Source organism: Colossoma macropomum, unplaced genomic scaffold, assembly GCF_904425465.1.
Source record: "Colossoma macropomum unplaced genomic scaffold, Colossoma_macropomum, whole genome shotgun sequence".
NCBI classification, from domain to species: Eukaryota; Metazoa; Chordata; class Actinopteri; order Characiformes; family Serrasalmidae; genus Colossoma; species Colossoma macropomum.
The window spans coordinates 9,897,421-9,915,499 of record NW_023494792.1 but is presented as its reverse complement, the minus strand read 5'-3'; the positions used below and the strand labels follow the sequence as shown (position 1 = coordinate 9,915,499).

At 42.3% G+C, this 18,079-nt stretch overlaps 3 protein-coding genes across 7 annotated transcripts in view; 1 reads left to right on the top strand and 2 right to left on the bottom strand.

Moving 5' to 3' along the window:
* The window catches only part of LOC118811589 (intraflagellar transport associated protein), a 20,966-nt gene extending 14,097 nt beyond the window's left edge, over window positions 1-6,869 (bottom strand). For 2 of the 4 annotated variants that reach the window (XM_036575904.1, XM_036575905.1), the window contains exons 1-4: window positions 6,637-6,740; window positions 5,519-5,637; window positions 3,636-3,778; window positions 3,308-3,483 (exon numbers count right to left, since the gene is read on the bottom strand). In XM_036575904.1, the coding sequence (XP_036431797.1) occupies window positions 3,308-3,483; window positions 3,636-3,778; window positions 5,519-5,601 (402 nt within the window). In that variant the 5' untranslated portion in view covers window positions 5,602-5,637; window positions 6,637-6,740. The other 2 variants (XM_036575907.1, XM_036575906.1) reach the window with 2 other exon arrangements.
* Window positions 5,912-9,321, top strand: rag2 (recombination activating gene 2). Its single transcript, XM_036575903.1, has 2 exons — window positions 5,912-6,081; window positions 7,523-9,321. The coding sequence occupies exon 2, from the start codon at window positions 7,537-7,539 to the stop codon at window positions 9,130-9,132; it is 1,596 nt and encodes a 531-aa protein (XP_036431796.1). The 5' UTR covers window positions 5,912-6,081; window positions 7,523-7,536; the 3' UTR covers window positions 9,133-9,321.
* rag1 (recombination activating 1) lies at window positions 9,300-18,079 on the bottom strand. 2 transcript variants are annotated; one of them, XM_036575901.1, is made up of 4 exons: window positions 17,917-18,079; window positions 16,491-16,832; window positions 13,755-14,890; window positions 9,300-12,752 (listed from the first exon to the last, which is right to left on the bottom strand). In XM_036575901.1, the coding sequence occupies exons 2-4, from the start codon at window positions 16,808-16,810 to the stop codon at window positions 11,008-11,010; spliced, it is 3,201 nt and encodes a 1,066-aa protein (XP_036431794.1). In that variant the 5' UTR covers window positions 16,811-16,832; window positions 17,917-18,079; the 3' UTR covers window positions 9,300-11,007. The 2 variants fall into 2 exon arrangements, with proteins under 2 accessions (XP_036431794.1, XP_036431795.1); XM_036575902.1 differs by lacking the exon at window positions 17,917-18,079 and adding an exon at window positions 17,700-17,895.

The window sequence follows — 18,079 nt, the reverse complement described above, 5'->3', positions numbered from 1 at the left end:
AAAGATGCATAATGACATCACCAACTAATCGACTCTTAAGTTAGTTGCCAACTAATTTGGTTGTCGATTTTAGTCGACTAAGTTGATTAACTGTTGCACCTCTAGTATGCAATAAGCCTGGGATAACAGTTAAAACGTTTCCTATTCAAATCATAATGAAAACATCCTGAACTAAATTTACAGCAATTTACAGGACGCCTACAAATTCATCCGACAGCACCACCTTGGACATTCTAATCCGAACACATCACTGTTTTTGCTGCCAGTATACAGAATGCTGCATGAAGGAGACACAGCTATCACCAAACACATCAGAATGTGGCCCTAGGGTGCTGAAATTGCATTTAATGACTTTAAAAAAAGCTGGCAGAGGTATGTTCAAGGAAGCTTCCACACACGACAAAAGTAATAACAACTGTATCCAAATAAGTTGATGATGTAGTAGTGACCGAAACCTTCAGTAGACTACCAAACCTGAAGCGGATGCACAATGAGGTCTGTGCACAATGAAAGCTTACAATGAGAGCTTTGTCACCTAAAGACAGGTGACAAAGCTGCTCTCTGCACAGCAGGGAAGATTCACACTTCAGCTCATAATAAGAGCCAAAAAAGCCTGTGCCACAAGGGTCAAGAAACAATGGACCAACCACAAAGACCCACAGTGCTTGTGGCAGGGCACCCAGGCTATCACAGACTACAAGAGCAGGACCAGTTCTTACCTTGGAGTTAATCATGTCTCTCTACTAGACACATTAAAGAACTTCTTTGTGGGATTTTGGGCTGGCAACACTAAAGCATGAAGAAGAAAACTCTTCTTTGAAGAAAACTAAAAGAGTCAACTTTCCTGAAGCTGTAAGGCCTGATGGGATGCTTAGCTGTACTCCTACTGCCAGTTGTCAGACACCTTACGTCTTCAACATCTCTTCAACGTCCTAATAAATAAACAGACAATCCAGTCTCTGAATTTGAACCATCTAGAGAGGAAGTACATCTAAATGAGAATGCTCTATGTTGATTTCTGCTCCACTTTCAACAAAGGTACTACATTTACATGCACACAATAGCTGACAGTTCTTAAGTTAGTCTAAGAACCTGGAATAAAACCGAGAACTATATAAATAACTAATCCATTTATAGTCCTGTTTACAGCATGCTGGCAAAGTCTGACTCTATAATGTCAAAAGCACTCTTGATGACGCATGACTCAAGTTTACATTTTTATGAGTTCCCTCTATTTGGATCTTGAAGTGAAGATGAAAGGATTTCATGATGTGTATTTCTGACAAAATGCTTAACATGAGAGATGTTGCTTCCTCCCTCAAAAAGTGTGAGCCTTTTAGCTTTCTGTCACTCATGTTTGTTTTGATGTCATAAAGCTGTCATCTCACAGCATCCCATGCCGCAGAAGGATGCCACAAAATTACACAAAAATTACACATTAGTCAGTGAAGTGATCTAAGCATGCACATGTCTAAATCTATCTTATTAGTCCAGTCAGTTTTGGCCAGGACTACATGTTTTAATCGTGCAAAACTCAAGTTAACTAAAACCTTATTCAGACCATGACAATCGAGCAATGCTGCCAGATCTAGACTAACATCAAACCATTTATGTTCACGTAAATACAGCACATATTAGGCCATCAGACTAATGAATTTCACCTCCCAGTCTATCACCACTTATTCACATTGGATTCCCTCATAGCTGTGCACTCAGCCCCTCTTGTTCTTCCTCTTCACCCATGACTGTGTGGTCATGTACATCATCAACACTGTCACCATGTTCACTGATGAAATTGCTGTCGCAGGGCTGATTTCCGATCAGGATGAATCAGTCCACAGGAAAGGATTCACTATGCTTGGTGCTTTGTGCATGAATAACAACCTCTCCTTGCATGCTGACCAAAACAAAGAATTAGAAGTTGAATTTAGAGGAAAGATCATGTCCCTTCTTACATGGGTAGGTTTCCTACTGAGACAGCAACCAGCTTCCAGTACCTGGGGATATATATATCACAGACCCCCTATTACTACTCCCCTGTTTAAGAAGATGCAATGCTGCATCCACTTACTCAAAAGATCCACTTCCTCAAGAGATATAAACCACTGGGTATATATCTCAAGTTTCTAGTGTAGAAGATGCAACAGTGAATGCAGATCCTTAAAAGATCCAACCAGTCTTCCAGAATTATTCACAGCATGCTCACCAGCAGCATCATGACCTGCAATGGCAACTGCACCATGTGAAAGCGCAAAGGCCCTCCAGAGGGTGGTCAAAATGGTCTGGCCATCACTGGGTTGCAACTATCACTCATCAGCACACAGTATAATCAAGGACCAGACAAATCCCAGCTAAGACTTCTTCACACTGCTGCCATCTGGCAAACTGTGCTGGAGCATCCAGTTTGGTACAACCACTTAAAGAACAGTTTTTAAAAATGTACTATACTTCCTCAAAGCTGTATTAGGAAATGTCTTCATTCATTTGATTTGGCTTTAACAAAGACATTTTCACTGCTTACTCTCATGTTTCATACTTTAAGTCTAAAAATGAATGTTTGTTCATTTTTCCTATATTGTCTACCTACTGCTCACCACCTTTCTGTATTGTGAAACTGTGAACACTGATTAAAGGGGAATTCCAGCAATCTTTGATTTTTTTTTCACAATTTAACAGTTAAGTCAGATTTGGTGGGGATAGGACCCAGATGACTGAAGAGTTTTATGTCCCTAAAAGCTACCTGACAAAGTTATTACATGAAATGGCTTTGAATACATTGCCTGTTGCCTGAGACATTGATTTACAACAGTTATATCATATGGCTTTTCCCTAATACATGTTTTTCTAATTCATTCATGTCAGAGAGATACATGCAGAGCTCTGTAGGGCAAAACAGTCCCCAAAGGAAAAATATTTTTTTTCAGATTCTTTCAGATCATCAACATTACATATAAAAACTAAAAAATCCCATGTAGGTTCACTGATGGTTTTGGATATTAAATAAAATACTATATTTTTTTGTGTTTGTTCTTTGTTGACATTGTGACCCCTTTTTTTGTCACCACTACTGTAAAGAAATCTGAGTCATTGCAGTGAACCGCTCCACATTAAACCACTCTGAATAACTCTGTTTACTTCACAAACATTGAATTAAATAGAAATTCCGAATAATTGGTAGAATTCCTCTTCAATTATTGTCCATGCCTCATGTTACTCCATAAGACAGTGTAACAATGTTTCATTCATGTTATACAAATGTGCGCAATTGACATGACAAAGTGGAATTTGACTCTGATAAGGTAGTAACCTCGTCCAGCTGTGCAGTGAGTGCGTGATGATTCTGCTCCACTCTGGATCGAGATTCTCCTTCATCCACCACATCCACCCCTCTGTCTGTAACCTCCCTGTTTCTTCTGTTCATCCTTCCAACAGAGGTGCTGTTATCCCCCCTAGGAACCTCCAAATTCCCCCTCGTCACGTTCTCTACGAGATTGAAACGGTGGAGACAAGACAGGATAAAAATGACAAAGGTAAAACTACTAACAGCTATGGAGCGTGCCATTTAACTTCTCTTTTGGGTAGGTGACACGTGACTCTGCTATGTAAGATATCGACATATTGACAGAGGTACTAACCTGTGGTCAGGTACGTGAAGGTGGACAGAAACTGCTCATAGGACTGCTCTGAAGAGTTGCAGAACTGTTCGAGAGCCTCCACCATGGCCCGATCATGAGAAACAGCACCAGAGTTACTCTGCAAACCAGGCATTCCCCTAAACCTACAGAGTAAGAGAAGAAGAGGAGGAGGACATTAGAAAAAAAGCAAAGAAGAGGAAAAGAGGAAATAAATACCTAGTTAGAGAGCGCTGATCATGCACCTTATGCATTGTACAATGAATCAAATCAGACAATGTACCCTACATGAATGGAAAAAAGATAAGGGTGGAAAAAGAGTAAAAAGGGAGACGGATGATTGGAGAGTAAGCGTAAGACTGCTCTTCTCGTTAGGTCACTTAATCACACAATGATACGCATAATAGCCACATTAGCCCTGATTAAGGTGAAATTATCTTTTTGAAGTTCAGCTCAATTACAATCAGTAAAGAGGGGGGAATGATTACAGTGACATTAAAGAGTAATGAACGACCACACAAAACGATCATCGGAACATCTGAGCTGTCACCGTGTAATTTGTCAAGCCCTTCCTTCAGGGGAGCCATCGTCAGGTAGCACGACATTCCAAGGGACGGAAACAGGTGCTACACTAGAGTCTAATTACCTTGTGCTATCAATTAAACAGTGCAGTCTCCTGCATGGCCCCAGGCTCGCGCTATACCTCCTACTCACTCAGTGCTCCCTCCGGTCCATCTCTGCTGTACACCCGCAATGGCCAATACCACTCTCAGGGCTGCGGTGCTGCTTTGAGAACAGGAGAATGCAGGCTCATTCTACAGAGCCACAGTGAGTAGCTTGAGTATATGCATTTCAAACACATGGAAAAAATCCCTACAGCTTATTGAAATGCTGGAGGCATCCCATCAGACCGGCACTGGGGGGAGTCAATTAAGCCCCCTCTCCTGCCCTGCAACTTAGCAGCAGCGCAGAGACACAGGTGCTCGAGTGTTTGTGTTTCTGAGCTCTAACGTTCTTCCAGGCACTCGTGGTTACAGCTCTTTGTTTTGCACATACACATACACACAGATGCACACACACAGCCCCCAATACACAAAAACATTATGCTAATGAACTCCTAACAGCTGTTACCCACTTTCTCCATCTCTTTTAGACTCTCTCGATCATCTTGTGCACTTCACCACCTCTCTCTCCCTACCTTATTCTGCTCCTTCATGGCTGGCTAAGCAGAAATGGTTAATGTAAAAAACATGTCAGCCTCAGCAACAACAACAAAAAAAGGCTAACTTGATAAATTTGTACTCTGCTGCCAGTGGCGATGCAGCAGACTGATATATGAGTCTTTCACTAGGCTCAGGGTGACGAGCAAGTGTGAATATAATTCTCTCACTGACTTTACATGATGTTACTCAAAGCTGAAATTCAGAGGAAAAGCTGTTTCATCCACCTGTCGATGAGATCACTATGAAGTACATGTAATGTGTAATATTGAGCAGATTCTACATTATAATTCAGATTTTCTTATATAGAAGATAGCAAGACACTCGAAGAACAACCTAAAAAAAATCTATATAAAGAACAATGTAGGCTGCTGGATTTGCTAAGGCACTGACTGTCTAGAAAGATTATGAAAATTCAGCCATAAAACTGTACATAGTAGTATTAATCCCCATGAACTTTGGGCTTATTACTCAGTTATTAGTCTTTATTTAGCAACTCCTACAAATTTATTTGTTTACTACTGTACGCTATGTAGTTATGAGAGCAAAGAATAGAAGTGTGGGCTTACATGCAGGCCCAGCAGTTTTATGGTTAAAGAGGTTAAAGTTGTAATTGTTATAATGTAAAGTCATTCAGTGTGGTTTGATGTGAAATGTGTGACTTACAGTGTCCGAGTTAACTCAGGAGCTGTAGGTGTAGACTCAGTGGTTGTTTTGGATAGTAAATAAAATGGCAATATTTGTGTCATAGACTTTGTAATCCACTGTGATTCCCATCACCACCACTGTAAAAAAAAAATCCAAAATCGATAGTTTTTTCCACAAAGAATCATTTCACATTAAATCATTCTGAATGATTGAAATGATGAAAAAAATCCCCTTCAATATCAGACCAGTGAGATGCACTGTGTGCATGCTCTTTTAGGTTCATTGTTTTCAGTTTCATGTCTTATGGCCGGTACAAGTCAAATCCTTGTGTGTAGAGCTAACTTCATGCTTGTTTTCATTCAAACGTGGTTCTGGTGTGTTGTGCTCAACCACCTGTTGAAGATAACACTTCACAGCCGGTTAACCTCGATATGAAACTCTCATCAGCAATCATTCGACCTTCACAAGCTTCTGAGCTCTAAAACTATAGGAAGCTAACTATCAATTCTTGTGTAAGAACACAGTTGGGACAACTACTGCAAGCAAACAGTAATCAGCCTTCGGAATTTATACTATAAGAGGTAAGAACATGAAAGAGGAAGCTGCAGAAACTTAACGTTAGCCTGACAGCTGGGCATGCAGTGCACTGTAGACATGTTCACAGCAGTGGTTATCTAGCATTATTTTGAAACGTAAATGGGCACGTAGAAATTATCAAAGAAAATGAGTGGTGAAAAACTTAGCTAACGGGGCTGTTTTAGTGCTTACAGACATACAGAAGGTCGTCAGATAACTGAGCACAACTGAAGTTGTTCATGTCAGACTATCACTGCAGCACGAAAAACAAAACTGCGTCGTACGACTGACTAAACCTACAGCTTTACAGAAACTACAGACAAATGCAGGTTAAAATTAAAGTTCCACATCTGTAACTGATTAAAATTAGTTTTGACATTGGGCAGTATTGCGCGTCAGCCGTTTCAACAGAACAGATGCGCCGTCTGTCTGTCTGTCTTCTTGCTTGAAAACTGATTGTTATCCTCGCAGGCAGCTTGTAATGTTGCTAACTAACATGCTAACTGAACTACTCTCCGGCTCAAATGCTGCTCGATTTAGCCACCGTGTCACTTGCTTACCTCGCGTTATTTCTTTTCATAAGACATTCGTTGAGAGGAAAATTAAATAAGCCAGCGGCAAAATGAAAATATACTATACCAAACAGTTTTTAGCTCAGAAAAGCGGCTACAGAGAGAACCTACCCACTAGACAACGTTCCTCAGGCAACCGCGTTTCGCGTTGAATCCTGGGTATTGATGTCTTTGCGTTCTGGTTTGAGTGGAGTCGGTTGGGAGGTTAAAGCGAAAGGGACTACAAACGTTATGGCGCATTAATGCGTTCGTGAACGACGAATACAGGCAAAGTGGGACGCTGGCTAACATCCAAACCACTCACTCAGCATTGAAGTATTATCTGTTTCGTTTAGGTTTGTCTTTATCTGCATGTCTGCTGAAATTAGTTGTTTTTCCCACTTCATCTTCTAAAGAGAATCTGAACCCCTTGTTTTTTTCATGTGGCTTCTCAAGTTGAGTGGGGCAGGAGGGAGAGAGAATAGCACTTTAAAATAGCACTTTAAAATCGGTAGCCCTTTACTAAAAGCCTGACTAAACAGTTTTAGAAAATTCTGTGCAAGCATACTCACCTTGAGCTTTTTATATTTAAAATGCAGTTAAACACATCTATCCCAAATGTTATTCTAATTCAGCATACATACAGCAACATCTAAACAAGATGTATTAATATTATGCAGTATCCAAGTGATTTTTCCAAAAAAACAGCAAAGCACAGCACCACTAAGAAAACTGTCTCACTTTACTAGAGGTCCCAGTTAACCTGACCTCTCCCTATCCAAAGGAGCAGGCTTATATAATTGTTCTGTCTTTGCAGTTTCATATCTTAAAATTGTTTAGATCATTTAAAGTGAATCAAATTAACTGACATGTTACTTCTCATTAAACCCTACAGACATCCGCAAAAGAATGTCCTTGCAGCATCTGACCGCTATAAACTGTGCCGGACTTCTGCAACCTGGCTGCTCGTTACTGTATCTGGAAGGTGACGTTTACCTTTTCGGTCAGAAAGGCTGGCCCAAACGCTCCTGTCCAACAGGCATCTTTGGCGTACGTATTAAATGTGGGGAGCTCAAGCTGCGTGCCATCTCATTCTCCAACAGTTCCTGCTATCTTCCACCTCTGCGGTGTCCAGCAATCGCTCATCTAAAACCTCGTGATGGAAGCCCTGAGTGTTACCTCATTCATGGGGGCCGGACACCCAATAATGAGCTGTCCTCTAGCCTCTACGTGCTAAGTGTCGACAGTCGCGGATGCAATCGAAAAGTCACGCTGAGATGCCTGGAGAAAGAGCTGGTGGGAGAGCCTCCAGGGCCTCGGTATGGCCACACCATTAGTGTAGTTCACAGCAGGGGAAAAACAGCCTGTGTTCTTTTCGGCGGCAGGTCTTACATGCCACCTGCTGAGAGAACCACAGAGAACTGGAACACTGTGGTGGACTGTCCACCCCAGGTGTACCTCATTGACCTGGAGTTTGGCTGCTGCTCAGCTCATACCCTCCCGGAGCTCACGGATGGCCAGTCATTCCATGTGGCGCTGGCTCGAGAGGATTGTGTTTACTTTTTAGGTGGCCACATTCTCTCCACCGACTGCCGTCCGGCTCGCCTGTTCAGGCTGCGTGTGGAGCTTCTCTTAGGCAGCCCAGTTCTCTCTTGTGATATGTTTAATGATGGTCTGTCTATCACAAGCGCCATTGCAACTCCTGTGGGTCCTGCTCATGAGTATATCATCCTTGGTGGCTACCAGTCAGACTCCCAGAAGCGAATGCAGTGCACCTACATCACACTGGATGATGTAGGCATACATATGGAACCTCGAGAGCCACCACAGTGGAGCAGTGAGATCAGCCAGAGCCGTACTTGGTTTGGTGGAAGCCTGGAAAAGGGAAGCGCATTGATTGCTATTCCATCAGAGGGAAATCCTGCACCTCCAGATGCCTACTACTTTTACCAGGTAAGCTTCCAGCAAGAGGAAGATGCGGAAGATCCAACCCAGACGTGCAGCCAGGAGTCCACAGACTTTGAGGATTCGGCTCCTCTAGAGGATTCAGAAGAGCTGTACTTTGGACGTGATCCTAATGAGATGGAGTACAGCAGCGATGGAGACAGAGACACTTACAATGAAGAAGATGAGGAGGATGAATCTCAGACCGGCTACTGGATCAAGTGCTGTCTCACCTGCCAGGTAGACATCAACACCTGGGAGCCTTTCTACTCCACTGAGCTCACCCGACCAGCCATGATCTTCTGTTCTAGAGGTGAAGGTGGACACTGGGTGCATGCTCAGTGCATGGAGCTCTCCGAGAGTCTACTGCTACGCCTCTCTCAGGACAACAGCAAATACTACTGCCTGGACCACGGAGGCCTTGCCAAGCAAGAGATGACCCCACCACGTCAATCAATGCCTCTGAAGAGAGTGCCAATGAAGACAATGCACCGCAAAGCCCCTATCATGCTGAAAATGACTCCAGCCAAGAAAAGTTTCCTCAGGAGACTGTTTGACTGAGCTGTTCTTGCTTCATTGGTTATATGTCAGAGCCAGAAATGAATGTTCAGACAATTATGTGCTACTTGCTGAATGACTATGATGCCTACTCCTATAATACCTATAAATACCTGCAATTAAGTGCTATTTGCTAAGTACCTTAAACTTGACTTAGTGTTGCGTAATAATGTTTCTTCAGGTTATGATAATATAATTCCAGTGTTATGGAGAATAAATGCTTGGAAAATGTATTTCTTGAGTGATTTGAAATAAAAAGAATAATAAAAATTGATCACTTGTGTTTCTGAAGATAATAAATGAAGATGTTTTTTGGAAGACAATAATGCTGCAACTTATTTTATTACAATGCATTTTATTAATCATGAACACATTTAACAATTATGTCAAAAACTGTTTTAAAGTGAATATGTATGAAACACTTCATTGACATTCTGAACAAGATCAATGAATTTGTGTTAAAGCAGTCACATTTACGCTCTCATAAGAAAGAAAACTGGAGAGAGAACAGTATTTGTGTGCAAATCAACAAACTGCAATGAAAATGTGTGTATAAATTGTGCATGAAAGTGTTTTGTTTCAAATTATGACACACTTAAAAAATTGACATAAACATAGCTGAGGCTCTTGGCCAACAGCCATATAATCAGAGTCTTTTTTACACAAACCATGTCCATCATTTAACAAACAGATACGTCCACATGTAAAAAGTACATTAGAGCTGACAGCATGTCACATGTCAGTAACAACAACCTATCAAAATGAATAACAATAAACTGCATTTCCACAAATTGCTCATTCATTTTGGCTCATAATAACAGGTTCAATGGTTACATTATGCTGGGTATTGAAATAATATCAATCAATCAATCAATCAATCAATCAATCAACCAAGCAAAGATATCAATAAAGTACATAATGTTGTATATTAAAACAACTTAATCAATCAATAAATCAACTAAACATACCATTAAAGTACCTATATTGCATAATGAGCTGAGCTGTAATCAATTAATCAAGTAAAGTAAATAAAGTCAAACAAGTAAATAAAGTCAAATAACAAATCAATCAATCAATCAGACAGATGACACAAAACAAGTATGTTATAATGAACAATGAAAAATGAACAGTGAAAAAAGAGCACTGTGATATAGCATAGTGGTTTTATCTGACTGTCTCCTCTGCATTAATGCTAAGTGTTCAGGTGGGTGCAAAATCTCAAGATGATTAAAAACGGAGGTAGAATAATAGCGTGTCTCCTGCAATGTGCAAACGTGTAAATATGCAGTATGGGGTCGTTCAAAGTCATTTTTGCTCCGCTGCTATTTTTCAAGAGGTCTCTGATATATGACACTAAAGTAATCCTTTTCACTAGCTCTTCTGAAACTGAAGCAGTTTGAGTTTTCCTAATTCCATTTTGTCTCTGCCCTCTGTGATAAATTAATACAGCAATCATAAACGGGGCTCTTTTAAAGCAATTCCCCTTCTGTGACTTACAGTGCTTTCATCTGGTTCCATAAATAATCCTTCTGTATAAATTCATGAATGTGTCATAACCCAGTAATACAATAAACTATCCCATATTTCACCAGCAGCCGAGGATGAAATACAAAAATTTGCCTGCAAACCCTGAGAAGAAAGAATAGCCATTCCCTCCTAATCTTATCTCAGCCATGAAAAAAAATGACACCAACTTTAAAGACAAGCATATAAAATGATAAAGGGTAATCAATAAAGTAATTCAACATGGTGTTAAAGCTTATCTGAAGAGAAAAGTCAGTTATTTGAGAAGTGTCATATCAAGACACCCATAAAAAAGTCAAGTAAGGAAATGTCCAAGTATATTAAAGTCAAAGTACCCCTACAACCCTCAGACTTTCAAAAGTCTGGTATGTCTGCCATATCCAAGTCATCTGGGCATTCCTCTGGGTTGATGGTGGCTTGCAGTGCTTTGGCAGAATTCTTGTGAGCCTCCATGAACTTCTGCAGGTACTTGGATGTGTATAGCCAGTGGTGTTTTAGTATGTCTTCTAACTCAAATGTCTTGGACTGCCTGGCGTTCATTTTACGGAAGCGGCGGAAAAGCTTGTTCCCAGACTCATTCCCCTCGCTGGCCCAAGCACCAATTGAGCCATCTCGTTCCACAATCTCAGGCACGTGGGCCAAAGTCTTGTGGAGGTAGTTGGTAATCTTGCCATCGTAACGGTATTTGAATGTGGTGGACAGGAGTTCAGCAAAGCGTTGGGAGTTGAAGCTGTAACGGCAGAGTTGATCAGGGCAGTCTCTGGCTGGGCAGGTGGAGCGCCACACGGGCTTCATCTGGAGATACAGCTCCATCAGTTCTCTCAGGGCCTTGCGACGCTCCTCTGAAGGAACCAGCTCACACACCACCTCCATGGCCTCACGGGTCATCAGCCGCCGGGCGTAGTTTCCATTCATCCTCATCACTGGCTTCAGCTTCATCTTCTTCCTCAGCTGCTTGTCAAGGGCTGATCGCCAGCGTCGACGCTCCTCTCGAGTTGGATTGTTTTTTAGGTACATTTCGCCGATCTCATCCTGGAATATCTTGTAGAACTCTGTAGCATTGCCAATGTCACAGTGCAAGGCATCCAGCGTGGCCTGGGTCTCCATAAAAGGCTTAGCTGAGACCCCTTTGACTCGATCCCGCAGCTCGTCTGCAGACTCGGAGAAAGGGTTGGTTCTCCAAATCTCATAGCGCTCAAGGTTTTCCTCATGGCTTCGGGTGATAGAGTGCAGCACCATGTTCTGAGAGGCTTCAGCTCGTGTGGAGTCACACAGAGTGCAGATGTAAGTGGAGCCTGAAGCCTCCAACCCTTCCATTTCTCTCACCATCTTCTCATCGTAGCCTGTGCCTCGGAAGTAAAAGCGAAAGGAACGAAGAAGCCCACCTATGGACAAAATGAGGCGACTCTCCTTCATAGCTTTACGTTCTGCCACTACAGGACCCAAGATGGCAGTCAGCATCTCGTGATCAGACTCATCCACAAACATCAGGCACAGGGGCCTGCAGGAGAGCTCTGAGTTGGGTTTTTGCTCCTGGAAGATTGTGACTGCTTCTTCCTCACCTTCCACTTGAACCGTGATGGACATCACTGTAAAAGAGAACCTCACCGCCTTCTCCGGAACAGCTGGCCCTCCTCCATGCTTCTCACTGACATCTCCCATGCCGTCACATGACTCTTTGATCACCACACTGAAACCTGAAGTGCAAGTGCTGTCATCCAACCCTCTTTCCCTTAGTCCCTCCATGATGTCCTCTTCCAAGTCTTTGACAGCTGATACTAGTGCCACATCATAGCGGAATCTTCTAGCAATGGTATCTGCTGGTATATCATCTACAGAGACTGTCCAGCCAGAGAGTCCATCAATGATGCCTACATCCCAAGAGGTAGACACATTTTTGAGAGCAGGCTGCCACTCAAATTGATGGAAGCCAGGGAGAAGTTCCTTCTCAGCAGTACGGAGGGTGTGCAAGGGCTGGAAGATCTGGCGTCCGCTAGTGGCCTTGACGGTGCGGTACATCTTGTGGTACTGGCTACAGCTGAGGAAGGTGTTGACCCGTATGGCCAGACACACTGCAGGGTGCAGGCCAAGCCCCCTGCCTGAAAGAGCAGGTAGAGAGAAAACAAAACCAGTGTGAGCCAGACACAGGCACAAATAACGAGTTCATGGAACCATATAGACTGGAGGGTGTGGGTATGAGAGGAGTTAGGATAAAGTGGGGGGATGAGGAGAGAGAAAATGTGTGTGTGATTGTGTGTAGTGTCTGTGTGTATCTAATTCTCTCTCTCTTTATCAGCAAAGAAAAAGCCCTTAGCAAATTTGAAATTTCTGATGATAATTGCAGTATAAGCTCTGTCCTAATTGCAGTATTAGATTTGTGATCATTATTAATTTTAGAGAAACAGAAGAGGTGATTCGGTAGGGCTGGCAAAGGGATCTATTGGCTAGTGATGAAAACAGACACCAGCTGGCCCCAATTCTCTAGAGAAGAGGACAGCACTGCCTGTGTCATTTGCAGATACAAGAGCTGCTGATGTTGTTTTCAGTCTAACAGGTTCTTGACAAGAGGTGTTATTGTGTGTTAGATTGACACACACAGAGCTTGGTGGTGACAATCCCATTTAAATTAAACAGTTAGTCACAATAACAAGGAGTTGATATTATTCTTTTTGAGTGTAATCTGCCAGACAACGATGTCACATGTGTGCTCAATTTGTTTCATGAACTTGATTAATCCTGTGTGAATGTATTGCATAGTAGAAAATCAGTGTACAAGAATAGGAATAACCCTGTTACTTTCATTTGAGTTAGAGGTGTGCTACCAACCTGGGCCTGACTGAGCATGACAAACTATTGGGTTTCAGACTGATTTTTTACATACAACATTGGGCTCATTCATTTTTAATGAAGTGTTTTTGTTTTCATTGTATTATGCTTATCATTTTATGAGCCAATCATTGGGGGATTTTTATTGCTTACTGCTGTTTTGTACTTAACGCATTGTAAAAACTGAAATATTATGCACGATAGTTGAGATATTATAAAATGACACTGTTTTAATAGCTTGTAGTTTGGCCTGCTGATGTGCATCTGAGCCTTACCTTGCATCATGGCCTCCAGCTCATCAGCCTGCCTGTGTTCATTCCCAGCCCTTAATGCCAGCAGGAACAGTGTCAAGCACACGGCCTTCACATCTCCACCCTCCTCCTTGTCAGCGAATACCTTCACCTGACTCTTCAGCTCTCTCAACCTGTGCTTCTGCGCTCTTCGTGTTAGCGAGAGCAGGTGCTGTCGAGGACGGCCACCCTTGTTGACAGGCAGGTAGCCATCCAGATTCTGCTCTGGATTATCCTGTCCCTCGTCGTCATTTGTTTCAAGGCAGTGATTCAGACAATGGTCTCCGAAGGAGTCTAATCTGACCCACTCCCCACAGCCTTCTCTTGGACAGACCAGAGGAAGAGAGTTGAGAACGGAGAGAAAGGCTTTGGCAGGGCTAGTCAAGTCACATGGGTTAAAAAGGATGCCACAGGATGGACACTGGGGACCCAAAGATTGGCTGTATTTCTGGATGCAGGTGCGACAGAAGAGGTGAAGGCACGGGGACTGGACCGGGTCAGAGAGCAGGTGCTCACACACCTGGCAGGTAACACCATTCACAAAGTCTTTTGGGAGATCGCCAGGGAGTAGCTGATAGCTTAGGTGGTCTTTCTGACAGCGAGTTATATTCTTTACCCAAAGGGTTTTCTGAGCAGCTGGTTTTACCCATGACCTCAAGCCAAATGCTTCTGAGTTGTCTGTGGTCTGTCTCCACACTCTGTTGCCCCCCGTGGGTGTTGAAGAGTCTCTCTTGGTCCTCTTGGGCAGGCAATGTGCACTACGTAGTGGTTTGCTTCTCTTCCTTCCCCTCCTCTGAAGTATGAGTCTCTTGGGGAAGCAGAGCAGGCAATGTGAGGTATGAGGCTTCCACACAGGGACCCGTGTTCTAGTAAAGCTACAGAACCCCCCTCCTCTCATGGCTACTGTCCAGCATCGGTGACAGAACATTGAGGGGTGGATGGTTTCCATGTCTCCACTCACATCCACTTTAAACACCTTCAGAATGACTTCAGACCAGCTAGAAGCCTTGCAACCCATCCTACGCAGGGCACACTTGCTGGACTCATCCAAGTTTCCCTGGACTTCATGCTCTGGGCCTTTGGCTTTCCTGAGAATCATGCCACATAAGCGACATAAAGACCTGAAAAATAGGAAAAATATTATCTGGGTTCATTTAAATACAAAACATTTGTGTTCATGCATATTTAGGTGTTTAACTAACCCTTTAACCAGCTGTTCCCTGCCCTAGTCTTTTAAATCCTTTAAATTCCACTTTGAACCCCAAAGTTCAAATTCATTAATTGAATTGAGTAAATGAAACATATGCAACAGTTATACTAAAGCAAAAGTAAAAGTATCAAGTGTACCTAACAATCCCAACTTCATTTTTAACTTAGAAAACTGGTAACTTATGATGTTGTAGAGTTTTGATTATAATAGAGAAGGTGGAGCTTTATAGCATTCTTTGTGATTTTGTTGGTGTCTGTTAATTAAATTTGCTTTTTTAAATTAATTATTTACAAATGAAGTTAAATCCCCCCTAAAATCCCAGGCTTATTACATACTAAGGCTTATTATTCTGTAAATACAGGGACTTGAGTGTAAACTGGTTGAGCTATTCTTAGGTTATAGAAGTATGTTATAAAACTTCTATGGCCATTTGAGGGATCAGTTATGGGTTTACATGTTATCTCCATAGTAAATTTTAGGTTTGGATGCATTTTATAAGTAGATGTTATGTTTACCACACTGGTTTGTCAGTTCACCCTAAAAAGAGTTGCCTCATGTGGTAACAGGCAAGCTACTAGTTTTATTCAACTCAAGAATCACTCGAATTATTTTTTTAATAAAACTAGATAATTGCCTAAATAGCACATTAAATATTTTTTATGTTGAACTGATGAACCATTTTTTACAATGCATGATCAAGTTAGCCTATATTAACCCTAACATAAAGGTAAACATTTCACTCTGAACAGTTTCTGAATAGACTGGTACAAATACATAAAACCAATGTATTCTCCTGAAATGAGTGGTTGAGGTCATTTTAAAGCCAATAGTTTATAACTTTTGGAGTAGTCTGTTAATCAGCTGTTACACAGTATTTAAGTAGTCACAAATAGGTTTGAGTAGTATATACTTCAAAGGTTTTATTGCATTGACTTAATTATATGAAATATGATATACAATTCCATAAGTTTAGAAACTGAAAAAAATGGAGGACATTCAATATATGAATTATTTTGTACTCTGCCTACTTATGTAGGTTAACAGTTTTGCAGTGTTAATACATCTAAAGGCGTATTATTAAGTAACTACATGGAATCAATGCAAACTGACTCAGTTATAGAAGTATATAATAGAAGTATATAATAATGATAATGATAATGATTTGGACCCATTGGCTGGTCCTGGCCAAGAATTGCTTGTTAGCTGATTAGTTGGATCAGCAAAACACCAAAATATGCAGTGTTACTGTAGGACAGCACTGGAATCAATTCATTGTATGGAGAGTGGTGTTTCACCACAACCCTGCACTTACAGAACTGACCTAAAACAAGACAGTGACAATAACAAAAATAGCAAAATGAAAAATGCTATTATGCTGTATTTTGATATTTTGTTTCTCTTAAAAAATGGATGAGGTTAGGGAGGACGAGGAATGAGGGGGAATGATGATTATTTCACAGTCATTACCTCACCCATACTCTAACAAACCAAACAATACATCTGCAGCTTACCTGAGATGGTTCATGTGTGTGTCAATCTCCTGAAGCTTGAGATCCACACGCCTGCCAGCCCCCTCCACATTCTCCTTGCTCTTGCCCCCCAAACAGAGCTTCATAACACTCCCAGGAAGGCCCCCGGCATCCCCCTGCACATCCACCCTCAGCTGCGCTTCCTTCTCCAAGGGAGGTTCACTGGGCAAGGGCGCCTTCTCCATGGACCGCACCCGGAAGAGCTTGAACTTCCAGTCGGAGAATTTGGAATAAGGATGGCACAGCTCGTCCGGCATGGAGGCTCTCGGCGTATCCGCCGGAAGGCTTGGCTCTGTCTCCATGGTATCAGCACTGTCTTGGCTTCTGCAGAGGAGACGAGGACAGAGTGCAGAGAAGGAACGAGAGATTAGTTTTGTGAACTATGAGACTATGAGATTAGTTGGGCTGCTGTGGAGTATTTTTTTTTTTTTGCACATTATTAAAAAGGGGTTCAGACTCATAAAGCCTCAAATGGTTTAAGTACAGCTTTTCTTTGAGTCCTGTGACACAATCAGGCAGATTTACTTAAGTCTTTGAGAATGTTTTGTACAAAGTGCCCTCAAATCCCAGCACAAGATGAAGCGCTCAGCTCTGACCCACAGTGCCGCATTATTCTGTAAGTGGCATTTAGCTCCTCTGTAAAATGCATGAGACAAGCATTCAGGAATCGATCTGCTGCTGAAAACTTCATTTCTTCTCTCCTTTACGCTCCTGCTCTGGGAGTAACTGTGTCTAGCCTTTCTCCCTTTTTTCCTGGGGTACAGCAAGTTTGCTAAATGGGCACTTTTATCCCTTCAGGGCCGTCAATCACTTATATTAGTCATTTTCTCAGGTGGAACTTGAGTCAGGGCCTCAGGAGCACTACGCTGGCATTTTAAGAGCAGTGAACAGGAGAATACAAAACCTGTGATGCCGAGAAGGTTGATTGAAGGGAAGAGAGAGCTCACAGAGAAGTTGTAAGGCCTACTACAGCAGATGAAAAGTACCAGAAAAGCGACTGCACTCGTAAATACTGCAAAACTGCAGATGCAGATCGACAAAGCAACAAAACAACACTGAACCACCAGAATCTCAGTAGCTGTCAACCGCTGACTTACAAAGTCTTTCAGAGCATCTCTGTCATGATATGACAGGCAGCTTTCGTCTCCGACATCAAAACCCCTATCAATCAATAAATCAACTAGGGCTTACCATGACACTCCCTCGGTGGCCACATAATGGCATTATCTCTCGCTCTTTCTCTCTCTCTTCTCACTTTGTGCCTGTGCCCTGCGCCTCCCTGACTGTCAGCATCAGCCACAAAGCTACACTGAGCCCCTCACTCACACACACTGGTATACACAAACAGACATAAACACATGCGAACAGCTGAGCGGCCCCAGTCTGGCTGTCAGCTGGGTTCTCCTACCTTGTTTTTGAGGCTCAGCTGGCGTAGAGTCCCCTGGGGACTTTTCTGCATGGGAGCACTGAGGAGGAGGTGTGTGTGTATGCGTGAATGTGTATGTGTGTGGGTGTCGGACTGGGCCTCCTCTCACTGTGTCTGTTTGGATCTCAGTGTTCCCACAAAGGAT